At 42.9% G+C, this 27012-nt stretch overlaps 1 protein-coding gene across 2 annotated transcripts in view; it reads right to left on the bottom strand.

The window, feature by feature from the left end:
- Positions 1-27012, bottom strand: part of cd276 (CD276 molecule) — a 553579-nt gene that overhangs the window by 525445 nt on the left and 1122 nt on the right. For both annotated transcript variants that reach the window (XM_070829333.1, XM_070829325.1), the window contains exon 2: positions 22676-22771. In XM_070829333.1, coding sequence (XP_070685434.1) covers positions 22676-22721 — 46 coding nt within the window. In that variant the 5' untranslated portion in view covers positions 22722-22771. The remainder of the gene's footprint in view (positions 1-22675; positions 22772-27012) is intronic.

The raw sequence follows: 27012 nt of genomic DNA, 5'->3' as shown, positions 1-27012 counted from the left end.
TGGTGAAGATAGGACCTTGTACAGTGGAGTTACAGCACTTTTAATTCTGATGGCGAAAAAAAAATTTCAATCGACAGTGTCTGCATCGCCACGGCAACAGCTTTTGACACAGAGTCACGGCGTTCGCTCCAGACCAACATCAACATCTTGAGGCTTTCCTAACCAAGTTTGAAGTGGATCCGATCAACTGTCTGGTCTTGAGCCATCGTAGCGCAAAACATAAAGTTTCCTGTCAGCACCAGGTGGCGCTATGACTTAAAATGAATATTGACATGTAGATGTGTTCGGGGCGGGACTCTCATCAGACATGTGAAATCTGGTGCATATTGGATCACGTACAGTCAAGTTATTAACAACTTCCTGTTTGACGGCGAGGCACAAACTTTTGACAGCTCGCCACGTCCAAACCGTTAAAGATTATACCAAACCTTTAACAACTTTTCATCCTTGATATTATTTCTACCAGCTGACCAAGTTTGAAGTCGATCGCTTCAACCCCCTCAAACTAGTTCGTTCATTTACGAACCCTACTTTTTAACATAAAATCCAAAATGGCCGACTTCCTGTTGGGTTTAGGTCATTGGTCCAAATTACTTTTTTGTGCGTCTTTAAGTGATACATGAACCCACCAAATTGCGTACACGTACATAAATTGCAGTTCCAGGGGTAGGGGTTTTAGTGTTAGGGGGCGCTATAGAGCCATTTTGCCACGCCCATTTGTGAGACCCATTAAATACGAAATTTTTCGCCAGGCCTGATTCGTGTGCAAATTTTCCTGACTTTTCGTGCATGTTCAGGCCCTCAAATTTGCGTTTGTTTCGGCCCGAGAATAATAATAATAATAATAATAATAATCCACACAGTTTCAACTATGTTTCGAGCCCCCTGGTCACCTGGTTTTTTCCATTTGACATATTTTTCCAAGGCCTACCTGCTCGAGGACTGTGAGGTCCATACACCTCTTGGTTCTTGGGTACTGGCCCGTTTTCCTCCCTTGCACGTTTTTCCCCCACGCAGTTTCAATAGGGTCCTCGCACCGCTTGGTGCTCGGGCCCTAATAATAATCCACACAGTTTCAACTATGTTTCGAGCCCCCTGGTTGGCTGGTTTTTTGCCATGTCGCGTATTTTTTCGAGGCCTACCTGCTCGGGGACTGTGAGGTCCGTACACCTCTTGGTTCTTGGGTACTGGCCCGTTTTCCTCCCTTGCACGTTTTTCCCCCACGCAGTTTCAATAGGGTCCTCGCACCGCTTGGTGCTCGGGCCCTAATAATAATAATAATAATCCACACAGTTTCAACTATGTTTCGAGCCCCCTGGTTGGCTGGTTTTTTGCCATGTTGCGTATTTTTTCGAGGCCTACCTGCTCGGGGCCTATGAGGTCCGTACACCTCTTGGTTTCTGGGTACTGGCCCGTTTTCCTCCCTTGCACGTTTTTCCCCCACGCAGTTTCAATAGGGTCCTCGCACCGCTTGGTGCTCGGGCCCTAATTAAAGCTGCAAGCAGCGTTGGAGGGCCCTCGCACCTCCGCGCGCGTCGGGGCGTGCGGCGGCCCCGTTTTGTGTTGGACTCCGACCCTTCCATGCGCTTTTAGAACGTTCATGTAGTTTGGACAGCGCGTGAAGGACTTACACGTCACTTCCTGCGTCCTCTATGTGGCGCTAGAGAACAGTCACTAATCACATCCTGTATTCCAGTATATGAAGTGTTGACTACACTGTGAAAATTTCATGCAAATCAAATGATCATTGCCATAGACGTGCTACTTCCTGTTGCCACCAGGTGGCGCAATGACTGTGGTCACTAATTGGCATCTAGATGTCTTCAGGCCGGGACTCTTATTAAGCGTGACAAGTTTGAAAGAGATTGGATAATGTACACTGAAGTTACAGCAATTTCCTGTTCCATGGCGAACAGCGTTGCCATGGTGACAGCGTCTGACAAAACGTCAAGAGCTTCATAACTTTGCATCATCCATGTAGTGGGAATGTTTGGATCAAATTTGAGGTGTCTGTGATCAACCTGCAGAGAGAGAAACGTCTGAGAATAAAACATGCACTTCCTCTTGCCACTAGGTGGCACTATGACTTTGAATGAATATTAACATGTAGACGTCTTCAGGGCGGAACTCTCATCAAACATGTCAAGATTGGTGCTGATTGGATCACGTACAGTCAAGTAATTAACAATTTCCTGTTTGATGACGAGTCATGGCGAGACACTGAACTTTACCAGCTCGCCACGCCCAAACCGTTAAAGATTATATCAAACCTTTGATAACTTTTCATCCTTGATATTGTTTGTACCAGCTGACCAAGTTTGAAGTCGATCGCTTGAACCCCCTCGGAGTAGTTTGTTCATTTACGTCCCCTGTAAATCGCCAAAAATGTGTGAAAAATCCAATATGGCCGACGTCCTGTTGGGTTTTGGTCAATGCTCCAAGAGGCTTTTTTGTAGGTCCTATGGTCCCGCATATGTATACCGAATTTGGTACATGTAGGTAAAACGTAGACCGGGGGCTAGTTCGTCAAAGTTTTGTAGGGGGCGCCATAGAGCCATTTTGGCCCACCGAAACCCGTGAACTAAATAAGATTACTCATTTTAGGCCTCCTGACGTGCATGCCAAATTTGGTGAGTGTGCACGCATGCATAAGCTTCGAAATTACGTTCGATTTTCATGGCGAACAAGGCGTCGCCACGGTGACAGCGTTTGGCGAAACCTCAAGCCCTTCATAACTTTGCATCAACCACGTCTTGAGAATGTTTGGCTAAAATTTGAAGTGTCTGTGGTTAACCTGCTGAGAGAGAGACGTCCGAGAAAGAAGACATGTACCTCCTCTAGCCAGTAGGTGGCGCTATGACTATGGTTCAAAATGGCCACGTACATGTCTTCAGAGCCGGACAGTCATCAAACTGTATGAATTTGGTGAAGATAGGACCTTGTACAGTGGAGTTACAGCACTTTCAATTTTGATGGCGTAAAAAAAATTTCAATCGACAGTGTCTGCGTCGCCACGGCAACAGCTTTTGACGGAGACTCACGGCGTTCGCTCCAGACCAACACCAACATCTTCTGGCTTTCCTGACCAAATTTGAAGTGGATCCGATCAACTGGCTGGTCTTGAGCCATCATAGCGTAAAACATAAAGTTTCCTGTCACCACCAGGTGGCGCTGTGACTTAGAATGAATATTGACACGTAGACGTGTTCGGGGCGGGACTCTCATCAGACATGTCAAGTTTGGTGCTGATTGGATCACGTACAGTCAAGTTATTAACAATTTCCTGTTTGATGGCGAGTCATGGCGAGACACTGAACTTTGCCAGCTCGCCACGCCCAAACCGTTAAAGTAATAACAAGACTTTTAATAACTTTTCATCATTGATGCCTTCTCTACCAGCTGACCAAGTTTGAAGTCGATCGCTTGAACCCCCTCGGACTAGTTCGTTCATTTACGTCCCCTGTAAATCGCCAAAAATGCGTGAAAAATCCAATATGGATGACTTCCTGTTGGGTTTAGGTCATCGCTCCAAGAGACTTTTTTGTTCGTCCTGAAGAGATACACGAACCCACAGAATTTGGTACATGTACATAAAACGCAGTTCCGGGGCTGAGTTTAGGTGGCGCTACAGAGCCATTTTGCCACGGCCATTTGCGAAACCTTTAAAATACGTAATTTTTCGCCATGTCTGAATTTTGTGCAAATTTTGGTGAGTTTTCGTGCATGTTCAGGCCCCCAAATTAGCGATTCATTGTTTATAAAAAGGAGGAAAAGAAGAAGAAGAATAATAATAATTAAAGCTGCAAGCAGCGTTGGAGGGCCCTCGCACGTCCGCGCTCGTCAGGGCGTGCGGCGGCTCCGTCCCGCCGCCGGACTCCGACCCTTCCACGCGGCTCAGAACGTGCATGTAGTTTGGACAGCGCGTGAAGGACTTGCACGTCACTTCCCGCGTCCCCCATGTTGCGCTAGAAAACGGCTGCTAATGACGTCCTGTATTCCAGTATATTAAGTGTTGACTTCACTGTGAAGGTCTTGAGGCTTTTCAGACAAAACATGAAAAGTGTGAAACACACTGGAGAATCTACAGTGAACTTAGAAGAACTTTCGGTGCCATGGCGGGACACTGAACTTTGACAACTCGCCACGGGTAAATCGTAAAAGATTATATAAAGCTTTTGATAACTTTTCATCTTGAATAGTGTTTTCACCAGCTGACCGAGTTTGAAGTCGATCGCTTTGACCCCCTCGGACTAGTTCGCTCATTTACGACCCCTATAAATGGCTGAAATTTTGACACTTAATTCAAAATGGCCGACTTCCTGTTGGGTTTAGGTCAACGCTCCAAGAGGCTTTTTTGTAGGTCCTATCGTCCCGCATAAGTATACCGAATTTGGTACATGTAGGTAAAACGTACACCGGGGGCTAGTTTGTCAAAGTTTTGTAGGGGGCGCCGTAGAGCCATTTTGGCCCATCCAAATCTGTTAACCCAATAAGATTATTCATTGTAGGCCTCCTGACGTGTATGCCAAATTTCGTGAGTGTGCACGCATGTGTAAGCTCGGAAATTAAAGTCGTTTTTCATGGCGAACGAGGCGTCGCCACGGCGACAGCGTTTGGCGAAACCTCAAGCCCTTCATACCTTTGCATCAACCACATCTTGAGAATGTTTGGCTCAAATTTGAGGTGTCTGTGGATAACCTGCTGAGAGAGAGACGTCCGAGAAAGAAGACATGTACCTCCTCCCGCCAGTAGGTGGCGCTATGACCATGGTTCAAAATGGCCATGTACATGTCTTCAGAGCCGGACAGTCATCAAACTGTATGAATTTGGTGAAGATAGGACCTTGTACAGTGGAGTTACAGCACTTTTAATTTTGATGGCGAAAAAAAAATTTCAATCGACAGTGTCTGCATCACCACGGCAACAGCTTTTGACACAGAGTCACGGCGTTCGCTCCAGACCAACATCAACATCTTGAGGCTTTCCTGACCAAATTTGAAGTGGATCCGATCAACTGGCTGGTCTTGAGGCATCATAGCGCAAAACATAAAGTTTCCTGTCAGCACCAGGTGGCGCTATGACTTAAAATGAATATTGACATGTAGATGTGTTCGGGGCGGGACTCTCATCAGACATGTGAAGTTTGGTGCATATTGGATCACGTACAGTCAAGTTATTAACAACTTCCTGTTTGACGGCGAGGCACAAACTTTTGACAGCTCGCCACGTCCAAACCGTTAAAGATTATACCAAACCTTTAATAACTTTTCATCCTTGATATTATTTCTAACAGCTGACCAAGTTTGAAGTCGATCGCTTCAACCCCCTCAAACTAGTTCGTTCATTTACGAACCCTACTTTTTAACATAAAATCCAAAATGGCCGACTTCCTGTTGGGTTTAGGTCATTGGTCCAAATTACTTTTTTGTGCGTCTTGAAGTGATACATGAACCCACCAAATTGCGTACACGTACATAAATTGCAGTTCCCGGGGTAGGGGTTTTAGTGTTAGGGGGCGCAATAGAGCCATTTTGCCACGCCCATTTGTGAGACCCATTAAATACGAAATTTTTCGCCAGGCCTGATGCGTGTGCAAATTTTCCTGACTTTTCGTGCATGTTCAGGCCCTCAAATTTGCGTTTGTTTCGGCCCGAGAAGAGGACCCTATTGTAACTGTGTGGGGGAAAACGAGCAAGGGAGGAAAACGTGCAAGTACCCAAGAACCAAGAGGTGTACGGACCTCACAGGCCCCGAGCAGGTAGGCCTCGAAAAAATACGTCAAATGAAAAAAACCACCTCTTGGTTCTTGGGTACTTGCACGTTTTCCTCCCTTGCTCGTTTTCCCCCACGCAGTTACAATAGGGTCCTCGCACCGCTTGGTGCTCGGGCCCTAATAATTCCTTCAGTTTCAACTATGTTTTCGGCCCCCTGGTCACCTGTTTTTTTCCATTTGACATATTTTTCCCAGGCCTACCTGCTCGAGGACTGTGAGGTCCGTACACCTCTTGGTTCTTGGGTACTGGCCCGTTTTCCTCCCTTGCACGTTTTCCCCCACGCAGTTTCAATAGGGTCCTCGCACCGCTTGGTGCTCGGGCCCTAATAATAATAATAATAATAATAATTCCTTCAGTTTCAACTATGTTTTCGGCCCCCTGGTCGGCTGGTTTTTTTCATTTGACGTATTTTTTCGAGGCCTACCTGCTCGGGGCCTGTGAGGTCCGTACACCTCTTGGTTCTTGGGTACTTGCACGTTTTCCTCCCTTGCTCGTTTTCCCCCACACAGTTACAATAGGGTCCTCGCACCGCTTGGTGCTCGGGCCCTAATAATAATAATAATAATTCCTTCAGTTTCAACTATGTTTCTGGCCCCCTGGTCGCCTGGTTTTTTTCATTTGACGTATTTTTTCGAGGCCTACCTGCTCGGGGACTGTGAGGTCCGTACACCTCTTGGTTCTTGGGTACTTGCACGTTTTCCTCCCTTGCTCGTTTTCCCCCACACAGTTACAATAGGGTCCTCGCACCGCTTGGTGCTCGGGCCCTAATAATAATAATTCCTTCAGTTTCAACTATGTTTTCGGCCCCCTGGTCGGCTGGTTTTTTTCATTTGACGTATTTTTTCGAGGCCTACCTGCTCGGGGCCTGTGAGGTCCGTACACCTCTTGGTTCTTGGGTACTTGCACGTTTTCCTCCCTTGCTCGTTTTCCCCCACACAGTTACAATAGGGTCCTCGCACCGCTTGGTGCTCGGGCCCTAATAATAATAATAATAATAATAATAATTCCTTCAGTTTCAACTATGTTTTTGGCCCCCTGGTCGGCTGGTTTTTTTCATTTGACGTATTTTTTCGAGGCCTACCTGCTCGGGGCCTGTGAGGTCCGTACACCTCTTGGTTCTTGGGTACTTGCACGTTTTCCTCCCTTGCTCGTTTTCCCCCACACAGTTACAATAGGGTCCTCGCACCGCTTGGTGCTCGGGCCCTAATAATAATAATTCCTTCAGTTTCAACTATGTTTTTGGCCCCCTGGTCGCCTGGTTTTTTTCATTTGACGTATTTTTTCGAGGCCTACCTGCTCGGGGCCTGTGAGGTCCGTACACCTCTTGGTTCTTGGGTACTTGCACGTTTTCCTCCCTTGCTCGTTTTCCCCCACGCAGTTACAATAGGGTCCTCGCACCGCTTGGTGCTCGGGCCCTAATAATAATAATAATAATTCCTTCAGTTTCAACTATGTTTTCGGCCCCCTGGTCACCTGTTTTTTTCCATTTGACATATTTTTCCGAGGCCTACCTGCTCGAGGACTGTGAGGTCCGTACACCTCTCGGTTCTTGGGTTCTCGCCCGTTTTCCTCCCTTGCACGTTTTCCCCCTCGGGTTTCAATAGGGTCCTCGCACCGCTTGGTGCTCGGGCCCTAATAATTCCTTCAGTTTCAACTATGTTTTCGGCCCCCTGGTCGCCTGGTTTTTTTCATTTGACGTATTTTTTCGAGGCCTACCTGCTCGGGGTCTATGAGGTCCGTACACCTCTTGGTTCTTGGGTACTTGCACGTTTTCCTCCCTTGCTCGTTTTCCCCCACACAGTTACAATAGGGTCCTCGCACCGCTTGGTGCTCGGGCCCTAATAATAATAATAATAATAATTCCTTCAGTTTCAACTATGTTTTTGGCCCCCTGGTCGCCTGGTTTTTTTCATTTGACGTATTTTTTCGAGGCCTACCTGCTCGGGGCCTGTGAGGTCCGTACACCTCTTGGTTCTTGGGTACTTGCACGTTTTCCTCCCTTGCTCGTTTTCCCCCACGCAGTTACAATAGGGTCCTCGCACCGCTTGGTGCTCGGGCCCTAATAATAATTCCTTCAGTTTCAACTATGTTTTCGGCCCCCTGGTCGCCTGGTTTTTTTCATTTGACGTATTTTTTCGAGGCCTACCTGCTCGGGGCCTGTGAGGTCCGTACACCTCTCGGTTCTTGGGTACTTGCACGTTTTCCTCCCTTGCTCGTTTTCCCCTTCGGGTTTCAATAGGGTCCTCGCACCGCTTGGTGCTCGGGCCCTAATAATAATTCCTTCAGTTTCAACTATGTTTTCGGCCCCCTGGTCGGCTGGTTTTTTTCATTTGACGTATTTTTTCGATGCCTACCTGCTCGGGGCCTGTGAGGTCCGTACACCTCTTGGTTCTTGGGTACTTGCACGTTTTCCTCCCTTGCTCGTTTTCCCCCACACAGTTACAATAGGGTCCTCGCACCGCTTGGTGCTCGGGCCCTAATAATAATAATAATAATCCACACAGTTTCAACTATGTTCCGAGCCCCCTGGTTGGCTGGTTTTTTGCCATGTCGCGTATTTTCTCGAGGCCTACCTGCTCGAGGACTATGAGGTCCATACACCTCTTGGTTCTTGGGTACTGGCCCGTTTTCCTCCCTTGCACGTTTTTCCCCCACGCAGTTTCAATAGGGTCCTCGCACCGCTTGGTGCTCGGGCCCTAATAATAATAATAATAATTCCTTCAGTTTCAACTATGTTTTCGGCCCCCTGGTCACCTGGTTTTTTCCATTTGACATATTTTTCCGAGGCCTACCTGCTCGAGGACTGTGAGGTCCGTACACCCCTTGGTTCTTGGGTACTGGCCCGTTTTCCTCCCTTGCACGTTTTCCCCCACGCAGTTTCAATAGGGTCCTCGCACCGCTTGGTGCTCGGGCCCTAATAATAATTCCTTCAGTTTCAACTATGTTTTCGGCCCCCTGGTCGCCTGTTTTTTTTCATTTGACGTATTTTTTCGAGGCCTACCTGCTCGGGGTCTATGAGGTCCGTACACCTCTTGGTTCTTGGGTACTTGCACGTTTTCCTCCCTTGCTCGTTTTCCCCCACACAGTTACAATAGGGTCCTCGCACCGCTTGGTGCTCGGGCCCTAATAATAATCCACACAGTTTCAACTATGTTTCGAGCCCCCTGGTTGGCTGTTTTTTTGCCATGTCGCGTATTTTTTCCAGGCCTACCTGCTGTGAGATCCGTACACCTCTTGGTTCTTGGGTACTGGCCCGTTTTCCTCCCTTGCACGTTTTTCCCCCACGCAGTTTCAATAGGGTCCTCGCACCGCTTGGTGCTCGTGCCCTAATAATAATTCCTTCAGTTTCAACTATGTTTTCGGCCCCCTGGTCGCCTGGTTTTTTTCATTTGACGTATTTTTTCGAGGCCTACCTGCTCGGGGCCTGTGAGGTCCGTACACCTCTCGGTTCTTGGGTACTTGCACGTTTTCCTCCCTTGCTCGTTTTCCCCTTCGGGTTTCAATAGGGTCCTCGCACCGCTTGGTGCTCGGGCCCTAATAATAATAATAATAATAATAATAATAATAATAATAATAATAATAATTCCTTCAGTTTCAACTATGTTTTCGGCCCCCTGGTCTCCTGGTTTTTTTCATTTGGTGTCCAGGTATGAAACTTCCACATCCACAGGGAGAAGGAAAAAAGATTTTCCTCCATTTCAACACAGAAACATGTACCTATGTTACTGCTTCCCAAAGCTACATTCTTCTGCAAGTGCAAGTCAGATCACAGCAGCCCAAAATGGCGCAGCACTGCTGTCCTCAGTGGTCTCTGCCATGGCCACTAAGTCCAGGGCTCTTTGTCCACAGATAACCACGGCTGGGAAAGCTGATGGCTGTCCTGACTCTCACCGCAGCAACAACAGTGACACGCACACATCATGGCGTGGCCAACAATGATACAGAGAAAGCTTCCTCCGCTATCTGAGTTGGGCAAGTTCAAACAGTATTTTGGCACTGTTATTGTTTATTACAGTATTTTCGACATTTGAAATATTGTTTCATATGGAGCACTGATGTAGTGCACAGTTAGTATGCACAGTGTTAGGTTTACTAAACACTCGTTTAGAAGTGCGTTTATAATGCGTCATATAGTTCCCCTGATTTTTACACAAAGTGTCTTTGTGAGTAGATTGGCAGCTGTGGCTAAGAGGTAGAGAGGATCATCTCTCAATCAGAAGGTCGGCTATGAATCAGCATGTCGAAGTGTCCTTGGGCAAGACACTGAACCCCAACTTGCTCCTGAAGCAGCTTCACTGTGTGAATGTGTGTGAAAGAATAGTCTCCTCCAAATTAGATTCGTCCTGAAGGATCGTGTGTGAATGGGTGAATGAGGATGTGATGTAAAAGCACTTTGAGTAGTCGAAATGACTAGAAAGGTGCTATACAAATACAAACCAATTACCATTTAGATAGTAGAGTCTTCTGTGGCTGCTGCTGAGTTCAATTGTTGCCTAAATCTGCATTTGGATAGATCTTGCAAGTACAGTCTACTTACAGTACAGTCTACAGTGATATTCATTTTATCTAGACATGGAGGACTCTCCACCTCACCTACACGCAGGATACATTTTATTCAATGGCTCAAAATTCATCCTCTAGAATAATTTTTTCCAACGATTAATATTCCATTCACAGGGTGCCCCTATTGGCAATATTCGTATTGGTGATCATTCACCAGTGTTTTTGGTCATGTCCAGCATAGTAAAATGCCCCACAGGGCATTGGCTGTTTTCAAACAGCCTTCGTGAGAATCCATATTTTAGACAATATTTTACAGAACAGTTTAATCACTTTACTACTAAGAATTACACCCCAGGTGTGTCTCCTAATCTACTCTGGGAACTGCTCAACAACAGATTAACTCAGCAAGCTGCAGGGAGAGTTTAACCTAAACTCTACAAAGGACCTAAGACTTCAAGTCGATGACACTACAGCAGCTCTAGACACTCTCCTGTCTAAGGAGGCTCAGAAATCCATTCTGTCATTCAAGCATAGGATGTATGAATTTGGGAACAAGCCAAGTAAATATATGGTGAATTTAATTAAGATGAAGACCCACTGTTGGGCCATTCCAGTTATTAAGAACAGATCTGGTAAGAGTCTATTACAACATGGATATCAATAACTCATTCCTTGAATTCTATAAACACTTGCACATATCTGAATCAGAATTTTATTCTGAGGCTTTGTTGCAGAAGTTTTTTTCATCTGTTAACCCTCCTGAAGCACTAGATACACAGAAATATCAATCATTTACAAAATAAGAAGGCGCCATTCATTCATTTTAAAAACAGGCAAACCAGCGGAGGATTGTGCCTCCTATAGGCCAATTGTTTTGCGGGACATAGGCAAGAGACATATTACAACCTCCTTCTCTGCCCTGTAGAAAGCTAACTTCGTGCCCCTTGTTTATACTTGTGGGACGAGTAAATTGAAATGGGCTAAGTTGAAACTTACGATCCTTACATCCTCTTGAGGCACCATATCTTAAACAATGCCAAATTGCATGCCTCTGTAGTTATCTACGGTATTGGTTTAAAGTCTACATGGCTTACCCTGGAGGCGGCCCCGGTGGTCTGTATAGTTATGCCCCTAAGAAATGGGTTTGTCTTAATGTAAAACACAATTTTATCCTATAGAATACTTCAAAAGCTTAGAGACTGCCAAAAAACTGGAAAACCGAGAAGGCTTCATGTCGCTATTCACACATGCCCAAACCCAGAATTTCCCCGTTGTGATGGACCACGCCTTCTCCTTGCAGCGCAGGGTATAAAAAGATAACTTTTTTTCAGGTATTTACAAATATGCAGCTTCATCACTTCTGTTATTAAGTTGCACCCCAATGGGTTTTGTCAGCCGTGGAAAAGGCTATTCAAAATCCTGACACCAGCAAACTTATCACCAGGTTTTATACGCTCCTGTCATTCCTAAATAATGAAGGCACAGCCAGTGTAAGGTCTCTTCGAGAAGCTGACTTTGAAGAAACTATACTGGATGACAAGTTGCACATTTGGTCTTGCCCCTAGGTTGCATATTTACCAACAAAACCAAGGAGTTGGAATTTAAGGTTATACAAAGTACAAACTGTCAGAATTTTTGGAGATGACACAACTCAAGTCCTTCAGAGTGGTCTTTAAAGACTAGCATGGCTTAAGGTGTCAAGCTTCATTGCTATGTAGGTTTTGGGTTTAATATGTCATTACCCTATTACTATGATTAACTTGGTTCACTCATTTGTATAAGCTTTCTGACCTTGTGTCTTTTCTTTTTTGGATCTATGTTTAGTGCTCTTGTATACATGAGGAATTACTTGTTTTGAGGTAAAGTTGGAAAATAAGCTTGTGAATTTCCCCCTGGGGACACAGCTTTACTGACATAACAATATAATTTATTTATTTAATGTATTTTGCATTATGCATGTTACTTTTTTTTATTTTGTAAAGTAGCCAAAACTGGACTGACTGATAAATGTACTGGAGTAGGAATTGCAATATTTACCTCTGTGATGTAGTTGGGCAGAAGTATATGTTTATAGACTACAAAATAAATACCTAGAAAATAAGTACCTCAAATTTGCACTGAAGAAAAAAACTTGAATAAATGTACTGCTAATGCAGTATTCGTGATAAAGATAACCAATTGTGTCGGCCACTGCTCAAGCACTTTATATCCAATTTTTACATCAATGCAAAATTAGGTTATAAAATGAAGATAACCATTCATCAGCATGCAAGGTCAATGATTAATACCATGCTGTACCAAAAAAAAAGCTTGCAACCAAAGCAACCTACAATAAACATACAAAATAGTAAACGTAGTTTGCCTGCTCATGTTAAAAAAGAAAAAAAGACCATATCAACAAAATCTGAGTCACCTAATCAGCCAGGTGAAGTACTCCACTTCTATGCTCCCAGAGCGATATGAGTGTAGAACAGAACAAAACCAGACCGCAGCCTGAATGTGACGCAAGGTGTGCCAGTGGAATTTTGGGGTTAGTGAGGAGTCCAAAAACAGACCTGCAGTTACCACTTAGGTGCTGAAAAGGCAGAAATCTAGAGATTGCCACTTTAATTGTCTGTGTAAAGTAGTCAAGTACTACTTCTCAAGTAGTTACAATACAAAGAACCTTTTCCCTCCAACATGCTCTTCACTTAAAACAGGTTAGTTCGTGAAATAGTCATGAAATGTTATCTATTAGTTTGTGTCCGTGGACACCTCATCCTATTTTTTGTGTCCCTCTGCACAATATTCAAACTAAAGTACTTCAATGGGATGTATCTACAGTACATCTTTGGGACTTCTGTAGGACCTGGGAGCACAGAAGCTCTACTGTTTGAAGGGCCCAAGCACCACGTAGTACGAGGACCCTATTGTAATGCAAGAAATTCTTCTTCTTCTTCTTTTCTTTTGCTAAAATAAATTGCAAGTTTGGGGGCTTAAACATGCTTGAAAACCCATGAAACTTTGCACATCCGTCAGTCGTGGTGAATATTTACGTGTTTTATGGGTCTTCAAAATGGCCGTGGGAAAATGGTTCAGTAGCACCCCCTCAATTGAAGCCCCAGAATCGCATTTTACGTACATTTACAAAATTTGGTAGGCATGTGTATCTCCTCAAGACCTACAAAAAAGGCTCTTGAAACGATGACCTAAACCCAACAGGAAGTCGGCAATGTTGGATTTTTTCGTGCATATTTGGCAATTTGGAGGGGTTGTAAATTGGGGGTTGATCCAATCCACCTCAAACTTGGTCAGTGTATAGAAAGGACCTGAACAATGAAAGGTTGTTAAAAGCTTGAGTTTTCACCAAACGCCACAGCCGTGGCAAGGCCTCAAAATTCGGTGTTTCGCCATGAAACAGGAAGTGGTTAACAAATGGGCTCTACATCGTCCAATCAGCACCAAACTTAACATGTTTGATAAGAGTCCCGCCCAGGAGACATCTACATGCCAATATTCAGTTCAGGAATTCAACAGGAAAAGGTGTATTTTACACTATGTCTCAAGACACACCTGTTTTTTTTTTTTTAAATGAGTACTCTGATTTGGTTTATGGGTTTGAGTGGGGCAAAAGCCCCTCTCCATCCTGCCTGCCCACATTCACCCAGTATGTGACCTGCCACACCAGAGACAATAAAACGCTGGATCTGTTTTATGCCAACACCATACCACTCCCTCCACTGGTGCAATAACTCATCATCCATTCTACTACAGTGCAATCTCTGTTATATTTGTATATACTGCATAGCTCTTTTATTCTATTTTATATCATATTCTACTTATATAGGCACCTGTTGTTTAACTTCTTTGCACTGTTGTTCTTTGTTGCTGCAAATTTCCCCAATGTGGGACAAATAAAGGTTTACAAAAGGCTTACAAAATTCCAATGAGCTAGCCCCTGCGCTACATTTCACCTAGATGTGCGAAATTCGCAAGGTTTATGGACCATGCAAAGAACTACAAAAAAGTCTCTTTGTACAATGACCTAAACCCAGCAATTGAGTGTGAAAATTTGGTCAATTTTTGGCTATTTACAGGGGTCATAAACTGACGAACTAGTCCAAGGGGGTTAATCAGATCCACCTCAAACATGCTAAGCATGTACAAAGGACCTTGACAATGAAAAGATGTTGAAATTCTCCACAAAACTTTTCCATTTCTCGCCATGACAAGTTATTGTAACTCCAGTGTACATTGTTAAATCTGTTTCAAACTTCTCATGTTTAATAACAGCCTGAAGACATCTATATGCCAATTAGCGACCACAGTTATAGCAACACCTAGTGGCAACAGGAAGTAAACCTTCCTGTGCCAATCATCATTTGATTTACATATGTCGTCAACACTTCATATACTAGAATATTAGGCGTGATTAGTGTGTGTTCTCTAGTGCCACATAGGGGACACAGGAGGTGACAAGAGTCAAAATTCAGAGCTACATTCTGACGTGCGCAGCGGTGCGAGGGCTGGCTCACCACTGCTTGCAGGTTTAATTTCTCAAATTAAATTCGCTTTTCAGTATAACTGCTACATTACCCATCATTTAATCATGAGATTTTATGCACATGGTGCACTGCCGGTCAAAAACGTCTGCTTGATGAGTCAACAATACGGCCGGTTAATGACCATCCATTTTCATTTATTTCTCCTTTAACCCTGAAAAAGAATTTTTGTCAGTTTTTAATAGTGGAAGTTGTATGGAGATGAAGATACACGCTTTTCCTCACAGTCACTGCTTTTATTTTAAACATTTCTCCACGTAAAAACACTAAAGTGTCCTTGATAGCTCAGCAATACATCATGCTACAGTTAAGGCCAACAAAAAGCCCCTCCCCCCCAAAAATCAAGGTTTTTTTGTCTGTTTTTCATGGCAGAAGCAGCTTCATTACCCATGAGCTTTATCGACCATTGCTAGGGAGACCAACACAGTCCACTTTGCATTAAGTTACACAACTTTTATTATAATTATAATACTATTACATCATTTATTTGACATTTGATACACTCGATAGATATGTTTTTACCACCCTATTTTGTAAACTGTAAAAACTGCAAATCCAAAACCCAGTTTTCTAGAATAGTAGCTTAAATATTTCACATAAACCAATATATATAATTTTTCTCAACATTGATCATCTAGGCGGAGTGTAATTACTAGTCCGGGTGTGGCCAGGAGTTAATTTGCTATTTTTTTTCACTGTGAAAACTAATCAAAATTGGAATCCATAAACTGACATGAAATCAAACTTTTCTTAAGACACATTTCAATGTGTTGATATTCAAATTAAAGCAACTTAATTGAGAAAACTTGAGAAAAGTGTGAAAGAGCAAAGCTGTATCTTTCTCAGAGCCTGAAAATATTCTTTGACTGTGAGCCAATCCCAGCTGACTGTGGGCGAGATGCAGGGTAAACCCTGGACTAGCTGCCAGGGCTCACATATAGAGACAGGCAACCATTCACACTCACACCTTTGGGTAATTTAGAATTGCCAATTAACCTAACCTAAACTGCATGTCTTTGGACTGTGGGAGGAAGCCAGAGTACCTGGAGAAAACCCACACAAGCACAGGGAGAACATGCAAACCCCAGGTTCAAACCTGGATTTGAACTTGGAACCTTCTTGCTGTGAGGCGACAATGCTAACTACCATGCTGCCCATTGACTAAACAAGTGCAGATGGTTTTCCACAAAAGTAACTAAGTACTATGATTAGTAGACATGTATTTCACAGTTGGAAAAGCATTTGTTTTAAAATTCAAGATTGGTGGTGTCCGCATCAATAAAATAATAATAACACAATATCCAATACAAATAATATCCAGTCGTACGGACACCCTTCCAAATACCAGTTCATGCAGAAACAGACACACAAAGGCCAGAGAACACACTGATATTCCACACCTGTATAACTCCAGACAGCTCCGCAGCAACACACTGTCTGAAGAATTGGACATGAGACACTACAGCGGAGACACTGTTGGCGTGGAGCTTAGAGGTTTACATCAGCATGACTGGCCACAGTCAACAAACACATGCATGTACACAGCCCTAGTTCACAGGTCTCCACAGCGCTAGTTCACCGGTCTCTGGGCCCCTATACTATCCCTGACACAGACTTCATTGTTAAAGTTAGAAATTTGTGACTATTTTTAAATATTCAATAACTTCAGATTACAGTTCAAAGGTTGCACACATGCACAAATAGATTTTTTACAATTCAGTACCAAATCAGAGCCTTCAATAAGCATTTCAACTTCTCTCTAGCTTGACTCAGTTTAATACCAAGTACAACAAGACCATTTCTCTCTTCATAAAGGTAATTAAAGTGACAGCTCAGTTACAGACAGTAAACAGAGCTATTCACACAATCAGCAAAGCCATTTGTTAAACACAGCAAGTACATGAGTAATATGACATGGGAGGAAATATTGATGATTGATATGATTTCATACATGAGGAAAGCCAATCACCAATTCTGGAGGGGGCACTATTTACACAGCAAAGAAAACAGGTGCCATACTAACAGACTGCATGACAGTGGGGTTCAGTCGGGCAAGAAGACAAGCAGGAGAAATATGCTTTTACAACACTGCCCCCCTGAGTTGATGGACATAACTGCAGCTCAACACATTTTCATTCTGGATATTTTGCACCACCTGAGCATCAAAGAGTTTTGCTCAAAGGACTGTGAGCCCTTTCATATCAGCTACACTTATGATATAACCAATCCCCATAAAAGTCTGAGGGGAAAGCTTACTCGATTTCATGCTGTTAGGAGCAGATGTAGATGTCCATAATACTCCCATTCAAAAAAAGCATCAAAAACAGCATCTGGAAAACATTTGGGGAGCGATAGTAGTAAGCATGCTTTCATTCAAAATTAGCAATCTTTAGCCGCGTTTTTTCAAATGGAGCCTAGGTGAAAGAAGCACAATATGGGTGAGATTAAGTGAGATTTAAAGCCTTCTGCGGTGTAAAGGCGTCATTTTCAGCATTAAGCTCTGAGCATAATCTCTTCCTTTCACCTTTTTGCTACAGGAACCTATTATGAAGAGTGAGTCCTTGTACTAAAGGAAAGACAAGGACTCACTATTGTGCTATTTCAACTCTCTTTCTTGCTCCCTACCTCTGCTGGGCTTCATTCATAGATGAATGCCATCTCATATCTCGTCAATAACCTGTTAATGGGGTTCAGCAGTCAGATGATAGCACCTGCTGAAGAGCCACAGGCAAACATGGGCAAGCCTCTGGCTTACATGCCTGAATGACAGAGTATTTGATGAGTAGGACGCTGGGGTTGGAAGGAGGAGGAGCGTAGTGCAACCCAAAGCAGCAGGGGTGTCATGGGTTCAGATGAGTTCTACACTGAGATGTACATACATAATATGTCATTACACAGGTATCAGGAAGAGCTGATGAGAAAGACAAAGAGTTTTTTTCTGATCTCTCTGATGAGGCAGGTATTTTACATCTGCTGTCTTATGAAATTAATGTGTTAGCCCTCTCACAGGGTCATACCCTGTGCTGATTCATGGTTTCATGCACCAGGAGTGATGCTAGGTTAAGCAAGGGTCAGTCTGTTGCCAGCTGTGTGCTGTCTTGATCACCACCACTACCTCACCGAGGCAACACCCTAGGGAAAGGTGTCTCCCTGTGCCCTGGTTGCTTGCTCATCAAGGCAGCAACTGTGATCCTTCCCAAGCACAGATCAGCATCTGTTCACCCAATTAATCACTGCTCACTCGGCACTTAGCAGACCCACATATAGCCCCGGGCCCCTCTTCCCCTCCAGAACTGCAATCTCGGGATATTGAGCAGATCAGTTTTTTAGGGAACTCACATAGCAGCATTTTTAGGACTTCTTGAAATAATCATTAGGTTCTTGGTGGATGATGCACTCTGTTTCAGTGACTGCACTGTGAGGAAAAAAGCTTTGTTGAGCTTGTCCTTGATTGTTTTTTAAAAGATATTTCACTGGACGCAATCAAATTAGCAAGAACATCACTGATATGGGGTAATAATGTAGTGTAAAAGACAAGTGTTGTGCTAAAAGAAATTAAGTTTGCACGTTGCTCTGTTGATTAAAACACTGGAACTATAGGAATAATGAAAAGTCACTGGAGCAAATATATACATGCTGAAGGATAATATGTTGTTTGTAGTTTTAGTAATTATTCCAACTATGACCTATATTCTTCACCATGGTTTGAATGCATATACTCTTCACTATGATTTACATGTACTCATCACTGGACTGAAGTATAACTGTGTGTGTCCCTCACTCATTGACCCTCACTGTATCACATGTCTACTCTATGTTAAAACAAGTGCACTTACATTAAACACTATAATTTAAAAAAAAGCAAAAGCAGGGAGCTAAGAAATAAGGGTGTAATAAGAAGAGAGAACTTAGAATAAAAAAACAAGAACAAGGTAAGTTTAAAAGATATTGGTGTAAAGTTTATACAACATGGCATATAAAAAAAGGAAACATGCCCGTGCCAGTGCAGGTGACTGGAAAGCCCCTACAATTCCAACTTTAAGGATTACATCATTTAGGCCCCACACCTGACCAATGAATATAATGGTGTAATGTTACAATATAACTTGATTGGTCATTTTGATGCTGTGATGAAAGGAAAACAGGTGGAGCCCCATGAGAATATAAGCTGGTGTACTGTCTGTGAGAGCTCAGAGCTCTCTTACTGTATGATTGTGCAGGTAGAGTGTTCTCCCTTTGCTGCCAGCATTAAAGGTTTTTGCTGCTCTGAACTCTGAAGTCCTGAACTCCTGAAGACTGTTTGAGCGTAACAGCTGAGACTGATTTTTCCTGATTATTTTTGACTCAGGTTTTGATCTATTTGCCAAAGTTTCCTCGACCCAGTGAGCATTGATAAGACAAGTATAAATCTGGCCCAGTGGCCTTGAACCCCGGTTCATTGTCACGTCAATAACCTTAAATTAAATTTCTGCACAGATTTAAATGTCCCTTCTCTGTAGAATCAATTGCTGAGAAGGGAAAAGGACTGGACAGGAAGAGGGCAATCATAGTTAGCAGACCTTTAAATCGAACATCAGAGATGAGCTGGCTATTTCCATGCTCTACGGCTCTGCCATAATGTGTGCCTGTCGACGACTAGGTTAGATGCAATATATCCAATTATGCTAATTAATTTGAATTACCTTACAACTCCCACAAGTGAAAGTGATATCAGAGCAGCTTTCCTTTCTGAATTTGCATTATTTCAATTCTCTCTCATTTTTTGAGTGCTAAGTGCTGCACATGGCAAGCTCTGGTGGCCTTGTGGCTAACTGAACAGAGAATGACAACAACAACCAATTAATTTGAAAGCCTCCTGTTAGCTCTGTCACTGCCTGACACTGCTGTGTGCTGTGCTGGAGAGCACCAAGGATGCTACTATTATGACTTAGTTCTCACTGTACATATACAATACACTGACATGCATTTTGCTGGCATTTATAGCCACTACGGGTTATAATGAGTGCCATTAAAATAAACCTAAGCTATTATAAGCAATTAGTAGGGTCTAGGGTCAAAGCCATACTGGTATAGCAAATTCGCCTCACTCCTGGTTCCAAAACAGTACATTTCAGCACAATAACAACAACCCCTCACAGACATGCCTCTTCACAGCGGCAGTGACACAGCAGCTGTGCAGTGTTGTATGAATAACATCAGGGAAAGGTTTTGCAGAGAGTGATCCATCATCTGACTCCTGAGTCAGTATACAACTGGAAGCTACAGAAGAGTTGGGATGGCAGGGCTTTCATATGCTGAACATGTGTTTTACTTCCACAAATATTGGGTTTTGGTAGGAGTTATCAAGCAATGACACGGCTGAAAACAAGGGGGATTACTGGCTGTAATCTCCCTTGTTTTCAGCAGTGAGCAAACTGGAGACCAAGAAGACCTAGGAGACCCTGAATCATGACACACACATGTGCACAAGCACATGCATACACAGCTGCTTGTATAATTACACAGGTCTAGGTTTCTGTTTATGTGACCAATAGAAGCAAAACAAGGCTATTCATAAATCAAAGTTGCCCAAATTTACCTTTGATTTGTTACTCAGATAATTACTGTTGTGCTATACTGTAAAAAAAATAGAGGGGCTGCATTCATTTGTTAAGTTAATGTTAAGCACATGCCAATGCACATAATATTAATTAAGATTAAGAATAAAAAAGTGAAATTAAATTAAGTGAGATGGGATTTGTCTGATTGTAGCTGACACTCTCTGAAGCTGGTGGCACAGCTGAAGTTGCTATTACACTAAACCAAATAAGCTCTCTGTACGATCATACAGAGTTACACGTGCTGAATATAGCATCAAACAACACTCAAACTAATTCACTTAATGCTCCAGTTAGTAGAGAGAACCTGAATTATTGTATGAGCTACAATAACTCATTACCAGTGAGTTACGGAGCTCCATCAGTACCCGATATTTCCCGCACCGCTTTAACGGTGAGTGGAGCGGATCAGACAGCGGATGCCACAAAGCCAGTAATGAGCAGGCTGAGGGCCCATTTGTGCTGGGAGAGAATAGGTCCCTAATGAACCGCTGAAGACAGTTAGGTCTACTGAGTCAAGATTGAAATGTGCCATTGGCCTATAGAAGGTTTGTCAGCTCAACCAAAGAGCAGAAAATGTGAAAAATAACTCATTTTAAAGTATTCCATTCCAGTCCACATACACAAAGGAGTTGCCCTTCTCCTTCTTCTTCAGGTATCACATTAATATAAAAGAACATTATCCACTAAGATTTTAATTTACATAATGTATCAGTCATACTCAAACTAGGAAACGGATGGTGTTAAAATATATGCAGTCAGCCCCTCTTTTGACATGCTCCATTCCTTTCTTTTATTTACGGTGTCTTGAGACACTATCATGCCTCCACAGGCCATTTGTCTCTTTTTTATAATGACACAATTTTTCTTGTAGCACTATTTTTCTTGTATGCTCATTCAGCATTCAAAGTATTGTTGTCCAGTTCTTCATTATTGTTCTTTCATACATTTGTTGGCTACAGAAACCATCCAAAAAAATGTTTAGCTCTTTCAGGACATTCTGGCTATATCTTTTCTTTTTTTCGACCTTTCACACTATTTTAAATATTCAGCTTTTTAAAAATTTTTTTACAATGTAGGTCTATGGGAAGAATTTTGAAAGAAGTATCTCCAACTTACTCCACTTTGAAAGGCTTCAGCTTCTTCATACTGTCAGCTATAGACTTCATTCAACTTTTAAACAAGTCACAAGACATTCAACCGTATGATTCAGCTTTTTGAAATATTTTTTGGTTTTGAATTGCAGTTTTAGTTTTAGATTTTTTGCACTCCTTTTCTGAGTTTATAATGGGTGTTTACTGCGCTGCTTAGAGAGGTCGATGTCATCACTGATGGCACCCACTGATGCTCTTCTGCTTCTCTGCTTCTTCAAAAATGTCTCTCTTCAGCCCTTTTTTACATCCATAATTTGAACTTTTTATCCACAATTTCTACATCAAAACATAGATAAATTTGTCCTTTTTAATGCCATGTAACTATTTAAGCAGTGGGACTTTTAAGCAAAATCACAAATGCTGGACTTAATTGGAAACTGTGATAGAGGTTATTTTTAAACTTTATCCAAACAAATGACACATCTTCTTCTTCAAAGTCTTCTAATGCTCATGGTGACAGTTCAGTAGTAGTCGTACTACTGATACTGTTACCTGTACTACTACTACTACTTCTTTCATTGCTACTACAACTACTCCTACTACTTATCTTACTGCTACCTGTCCTACTACTACTAGTAGTACTTTTTATTATTGCTACTCTCTTACTCTTACTCTTACTACCTTTTTTACTACTACTACAGATACTACTACTACCACCTTTCCTACTACCCAATTTTACATTTCAAAACTGAAATGTATCCATGACACTGCAATGCAGTTGAGCTATCAGCTTTTCAAGTAAATTAATTTCGCATTTCTGCATTTTTAGCGATGCTTTGTTATTTCTTTCAGCTCTCAGCATTCATCTTCAGAAATGTTCTGTTTATTGTTAAAAATGTCTTTTTACTCAATGAAGCAGAAGGTCTGTATTAATATGAATAAGATGTCAGCTTGTCTGGATGGATGAAAGTAATCATGTGTTTTTTAACTCTCAAACTATTGGCACTTTATTTTGCGGGATAGCTTCATTTGAAATGCTGTTTTGCTCAGTAAAGCATTTGAAGGGGGAAGAATGATGAGCCCTGCTAGGGTGTGTTGTTCCAAACAAAGTGGCCCTTCCCACCGCAGTGCCTGGATCTAATAACACAGACAGGAGCAGCACCCACCCATAGCTTGAATGGCCAGAATTGCCGGCAGCAGGAGGGACAGCATGATGTTCCAGGGTGGATTCAAACCATAGGCCAACTTCTTCAGACACAGCGCTGCAGGAAAAAAACACAAGACAGCTGAGGAGAAGAAAGGAACACAGAACACAATAATACAACAAAATACAAAGATGTGTGGATAAGAAGGTGATAAAGAAGTGACAGAAAAAGAAAGGAGTGTCGTTACATCTTCATTTTAGCTTTGTTGGTCTCTAAATGGGTGGCGTTTAAGACAATAACACAACATATTTCACGAAGTAAAGGCTATTGAAAAGTCAAAAACTTGTGACTTACAAAGTTATTTGAAAGTATATCTGAAGGTAACCATTTCAGTTGTTTCTCTGGTCTGCTCGTGGCTTTTCTCTTTTAGTGAGTGGACTTTGAAAGTTGACAGGAAACAGCCAGTTCAGAAACAGTCAGAGAAACAGTCACTCTCCGCTTTCCAGAGGGAAAACACTACTTTAGGAGTGAGTGACAAGCAAAGCCATTCCCTCCCTCTCTGTCTGAGCTTTTGTATTGATACCAAGTAATTGTCCAACAGTCACCTATTATAAAGAATTGGGTATAATGACAGCACTTAGCTATAAGTTAAGAAAGTTATGAAGCAAATTCACTATGTAAATTTCACACTGTCCATGTTTGCTTGCTGCATGTCTACTGAGATGAATAAAAAGCTTCTTTGGTAGATTTCAGAGCTCCTTGGGACTAAATGAGCCACATATCACACTATGAAAAATAAATAAATACATATAAGGATGTGAGAGGGAGTTTTTCATTACAAAACAGACATTCTTGGCATTCTGAATATTAATTGGATTTCTCCACTTAATTCAAAAGTACTAACCCCACTGACAAAATATATCTAGAAAGATTCTACAGTCATTTAAGTCACTGAAAATCTCCAGATAGGTAAATGGTCTGGTAAATGGTCTGTATTTGTATAGCGCCTTTCTAGTTATTTCAACTACTCAAAGCGCTTTCCATGACATCCTCATTCACCCATTCACACATCAATCATACAGGAGAAATGTAATTTGGAGGAGACTATTCTTTCATACTCATTCACACTCTGAAGCCATGCTTCAGGAGCAAGTTGGGGTTCAGTGTCTTGCTCAAGGACACTTCGACATGTTGACCCATAGGAGCTGGGGATCGAACCCCCGACCTTCTGATTGAGGGACGACCCACTCTACCACTGAGCCACACCGATAGGTGTATTATGCAAGATGACGCCCACCGTGCCAGACGTGTTTGCTCACTCTGCTCTTCAATACACACTGGATCATTTCTACACCAACATAAGGACACTTGCAAGGCCACCCCCCGCCCTTACTTCAGACTCTCAGACCACATCTCTGTGTTTCTGTACCCGGCCTACAGACAGACTGAAGCGGACCAACCCTGAGAGTACTCAAATAAAACGCTCCAGGCACTGAGAGTATCATACATGACTGTTTTGCACAGACAGACTGGGACGTGTTCAAAGCTGCAGCCACACAAGAGGACTCCTATATAAACACAGAACTGTATGCAGAGTACGTAGCTGGCTACATCAGTACCTGCATCGATAACATAGTACCCACCTCACGTATCATTAAATACCTGAACCAGAAGCCCTGGATGAATAGTCAGGCCAGACACATGCTGCATGCCTGCTCACGGGCATTAAAATCAGGTAATGAGGTGGAGTCAAATCCTCAAAATACAGACTGTGGAAAACAATCAAAGAAACCAAACAACAGTACCAACAGAAGCTGGAGGGCCACTACTTCACCAACACCAAGCTCATGCGGCAGGGCCTGCAGCACATCACGGACTACAAGGGCACCTCCGTGGGACTCACAGACACCTCCACCTCCCACTTGTCTGTCTCATCAGCTGACGTACACAGACACCTCAGGAGAATAAACATGCAGCTGGCCCGGATAACATCACTGGGCAGGTCCTCAGAGTATGTGCTTCAGAGCTGGTTGATGTCTTCACCTCCATTTTCAACCTATCACTCATGCGGGCCACAGTCCCGACCTGCTTCAAATCCACCACCATCACCCCAGCCCCCAACAGGAGTTTGGTTACCATGCTGAATGACTACAGGCCAGTAGCACTCCAATCATTATGAAGTGCTTTGAGAGAGTAGTGCTGGCTCACATTCAGAACACCACACCTGTAACACTGGGCCCTCTGCAAAATGCCTACCGCACCTGAAGATCCACGGATGATGCAATCTGCAGCACTGCATACAGCCTTGTCCCACATTGAAAATAAAGACTGATACGTCAGGATGCTGTTTGTAGACTAAAGTTCAGCCTTTAATACGGTCATCCCCAACAAACTCACCACCAAACTGCTTCACCTGGGCTTCAACTCCACTCTCTGTGACTGGCAGTCTGTCAGGAATGGGACTCAACTGTTAGGAAAAATAACAGTGAACAAAGGCACCCCCCAAGGATGTCTTCTCAGCCCACTACTCTACTCACTATTCACACATGACTGCGTTGCCACACACAAAGACGACACCATCCTGAAGTTCGCTGACGGCACAACCGCCATTGGACTGATCTCCGGCGAGGACGAGACGGCACACAGGAGTGAGGTGGCCGGTCTGGTGGAGTAGTGTGAGAGCAACAACCACACCCTCAACACGGACAAGACCATGGAGATGATTCTGAACATGAGGAGAGAGAGGAGGCTGCATCAGCTCCTGATGATCTGGGAGTCTAAGGTGAAGAGGGTCGACAGCTTCAAGTCCACATCAGTGATGACCTCACCTGGACGCTCAACATCACCGAGCTGGTCAAGAAAGCTCATCAGCAGCTGTACTTCCTGAGGAACTCAGGACTCAGAGGACATACTACACCTCCATCATCGAGAGCATCCTGACCAGCTGCATCATGATGTGCTAGGGAACAGCACCGCTGCAGGACATCTACCACCAGAGAGTCCACAGGAGAGCCTGCAGCAGGACACCCCCAAGAGAATGTTATAATAAAGGTTGGATGTTACTAGATTGTGTTGGATCAAGGACAGAAATGATGACCACAATACAGTGATCCACGATTTAAAACAAGTGTGCGCCAAGGGTAAAAAGTGGAAAGACCAATGGCCCCTTCCCTTGAGGAAGGCAGCTCACAGATCAGTCGTAATATTTTGGTTTGAGTTACCGCAATACTGCTGTTAGCTGTACTTTCATGTCATGGCTGAACCAACCCATTTTTTTCCATGAGGCTCCTTAAATGACTTCAACAGAGAGCAGGAATGCAGCTTCATCACAAAGTTTCCACAACTGCACACTCACCACTTGCTCTCTGGACTTTCAGAAAGCAAAGCACACATCAAGTGTGAATATTATCCATCTTACAAGATTTCTGTAAATATATCTGTTCGGTTTCCCGACAGCAGGAACTGAAATAAACCACCACACCAAACCACAGTCTGACTGTGTCAGCAAACCATCAGAAAGGTTTTTTTACTGAATGACTCACTGACCCCATACCAGCATGCATATGCTTTTTTCTTCCTTCCTTTTGATAATTCAACTGTAATGACACTGTTCAATGTCAAAATTAAAACAAGCTGACCACACTTGCAAGTCACAACATAAAAAATATGACACCATACATTTTCACTGTACAAGAATGTATTTTTAAAAATCTGTTATCCTTGACTACATTACACCAATGTATCTAAAATAAATCTGAATAAATAATTAGCATTAGTTTTATTGTTATATATAGTTTTATTCAGATTTAAATACTATTCATGGAAATACGTAATTATGGTGCTCTCTAAAATAAAGACCATTTTGACACTCCACTAAGGATCATTACGATTCTTACTAAGGTCAAAATATAGATAAATGATTCTGGAAGTATCACAGGATATCAAGATGTACAATTTTACCATGATCACGTTACCATCACAGGGCTTTTTTGAGACATCTGCAACAGTGGTTCTCTAAGTGTTTGTGTTTTTACTGACACTACTGCTCTTGAGTCCCCTCCTTTACTGAATGACCATTCTTGAATACAACTAATCTAATGAATTTGACTGACCTTTTGAGCTCAAATGTCTAATTGGCATTTTGCTAGCACCATTGCCACACACCTCTAACCATTGGGAGCGATTCAATGATTAATGATTGGCCCATTTCCAACCTCAAAGACAATGTTCCCATTGAGGAGCACATAATGGGATGGAAGTTAGCTTTTCCTAGATTGGAAGCAGTGGCAGCAGTGGTGAGGATTTAGCAAGCCATCCTCAAGGATAATTGGATTAACTTTATCAAGGGATGCATGTTC

This window comes from Pempheris klunzingeri, chromosome 1 (assembly GCF_042242105.1).
Source record: "Pempheris klunzingeri isolate RE-2024b chromosome 1, fPemKlu1.hap1, whole genome shotgun sequence".
Classification (NCBI taxonomy): Eukaryota; Metazoa; Chordata; class Actinopteri; order Acropomatiformes; family Pempheridae; genus Pempheris; species Pempheris klunzingeri.
This window is presented reverse-complemented; position numbering and strand designations above follow the sequence as displayed.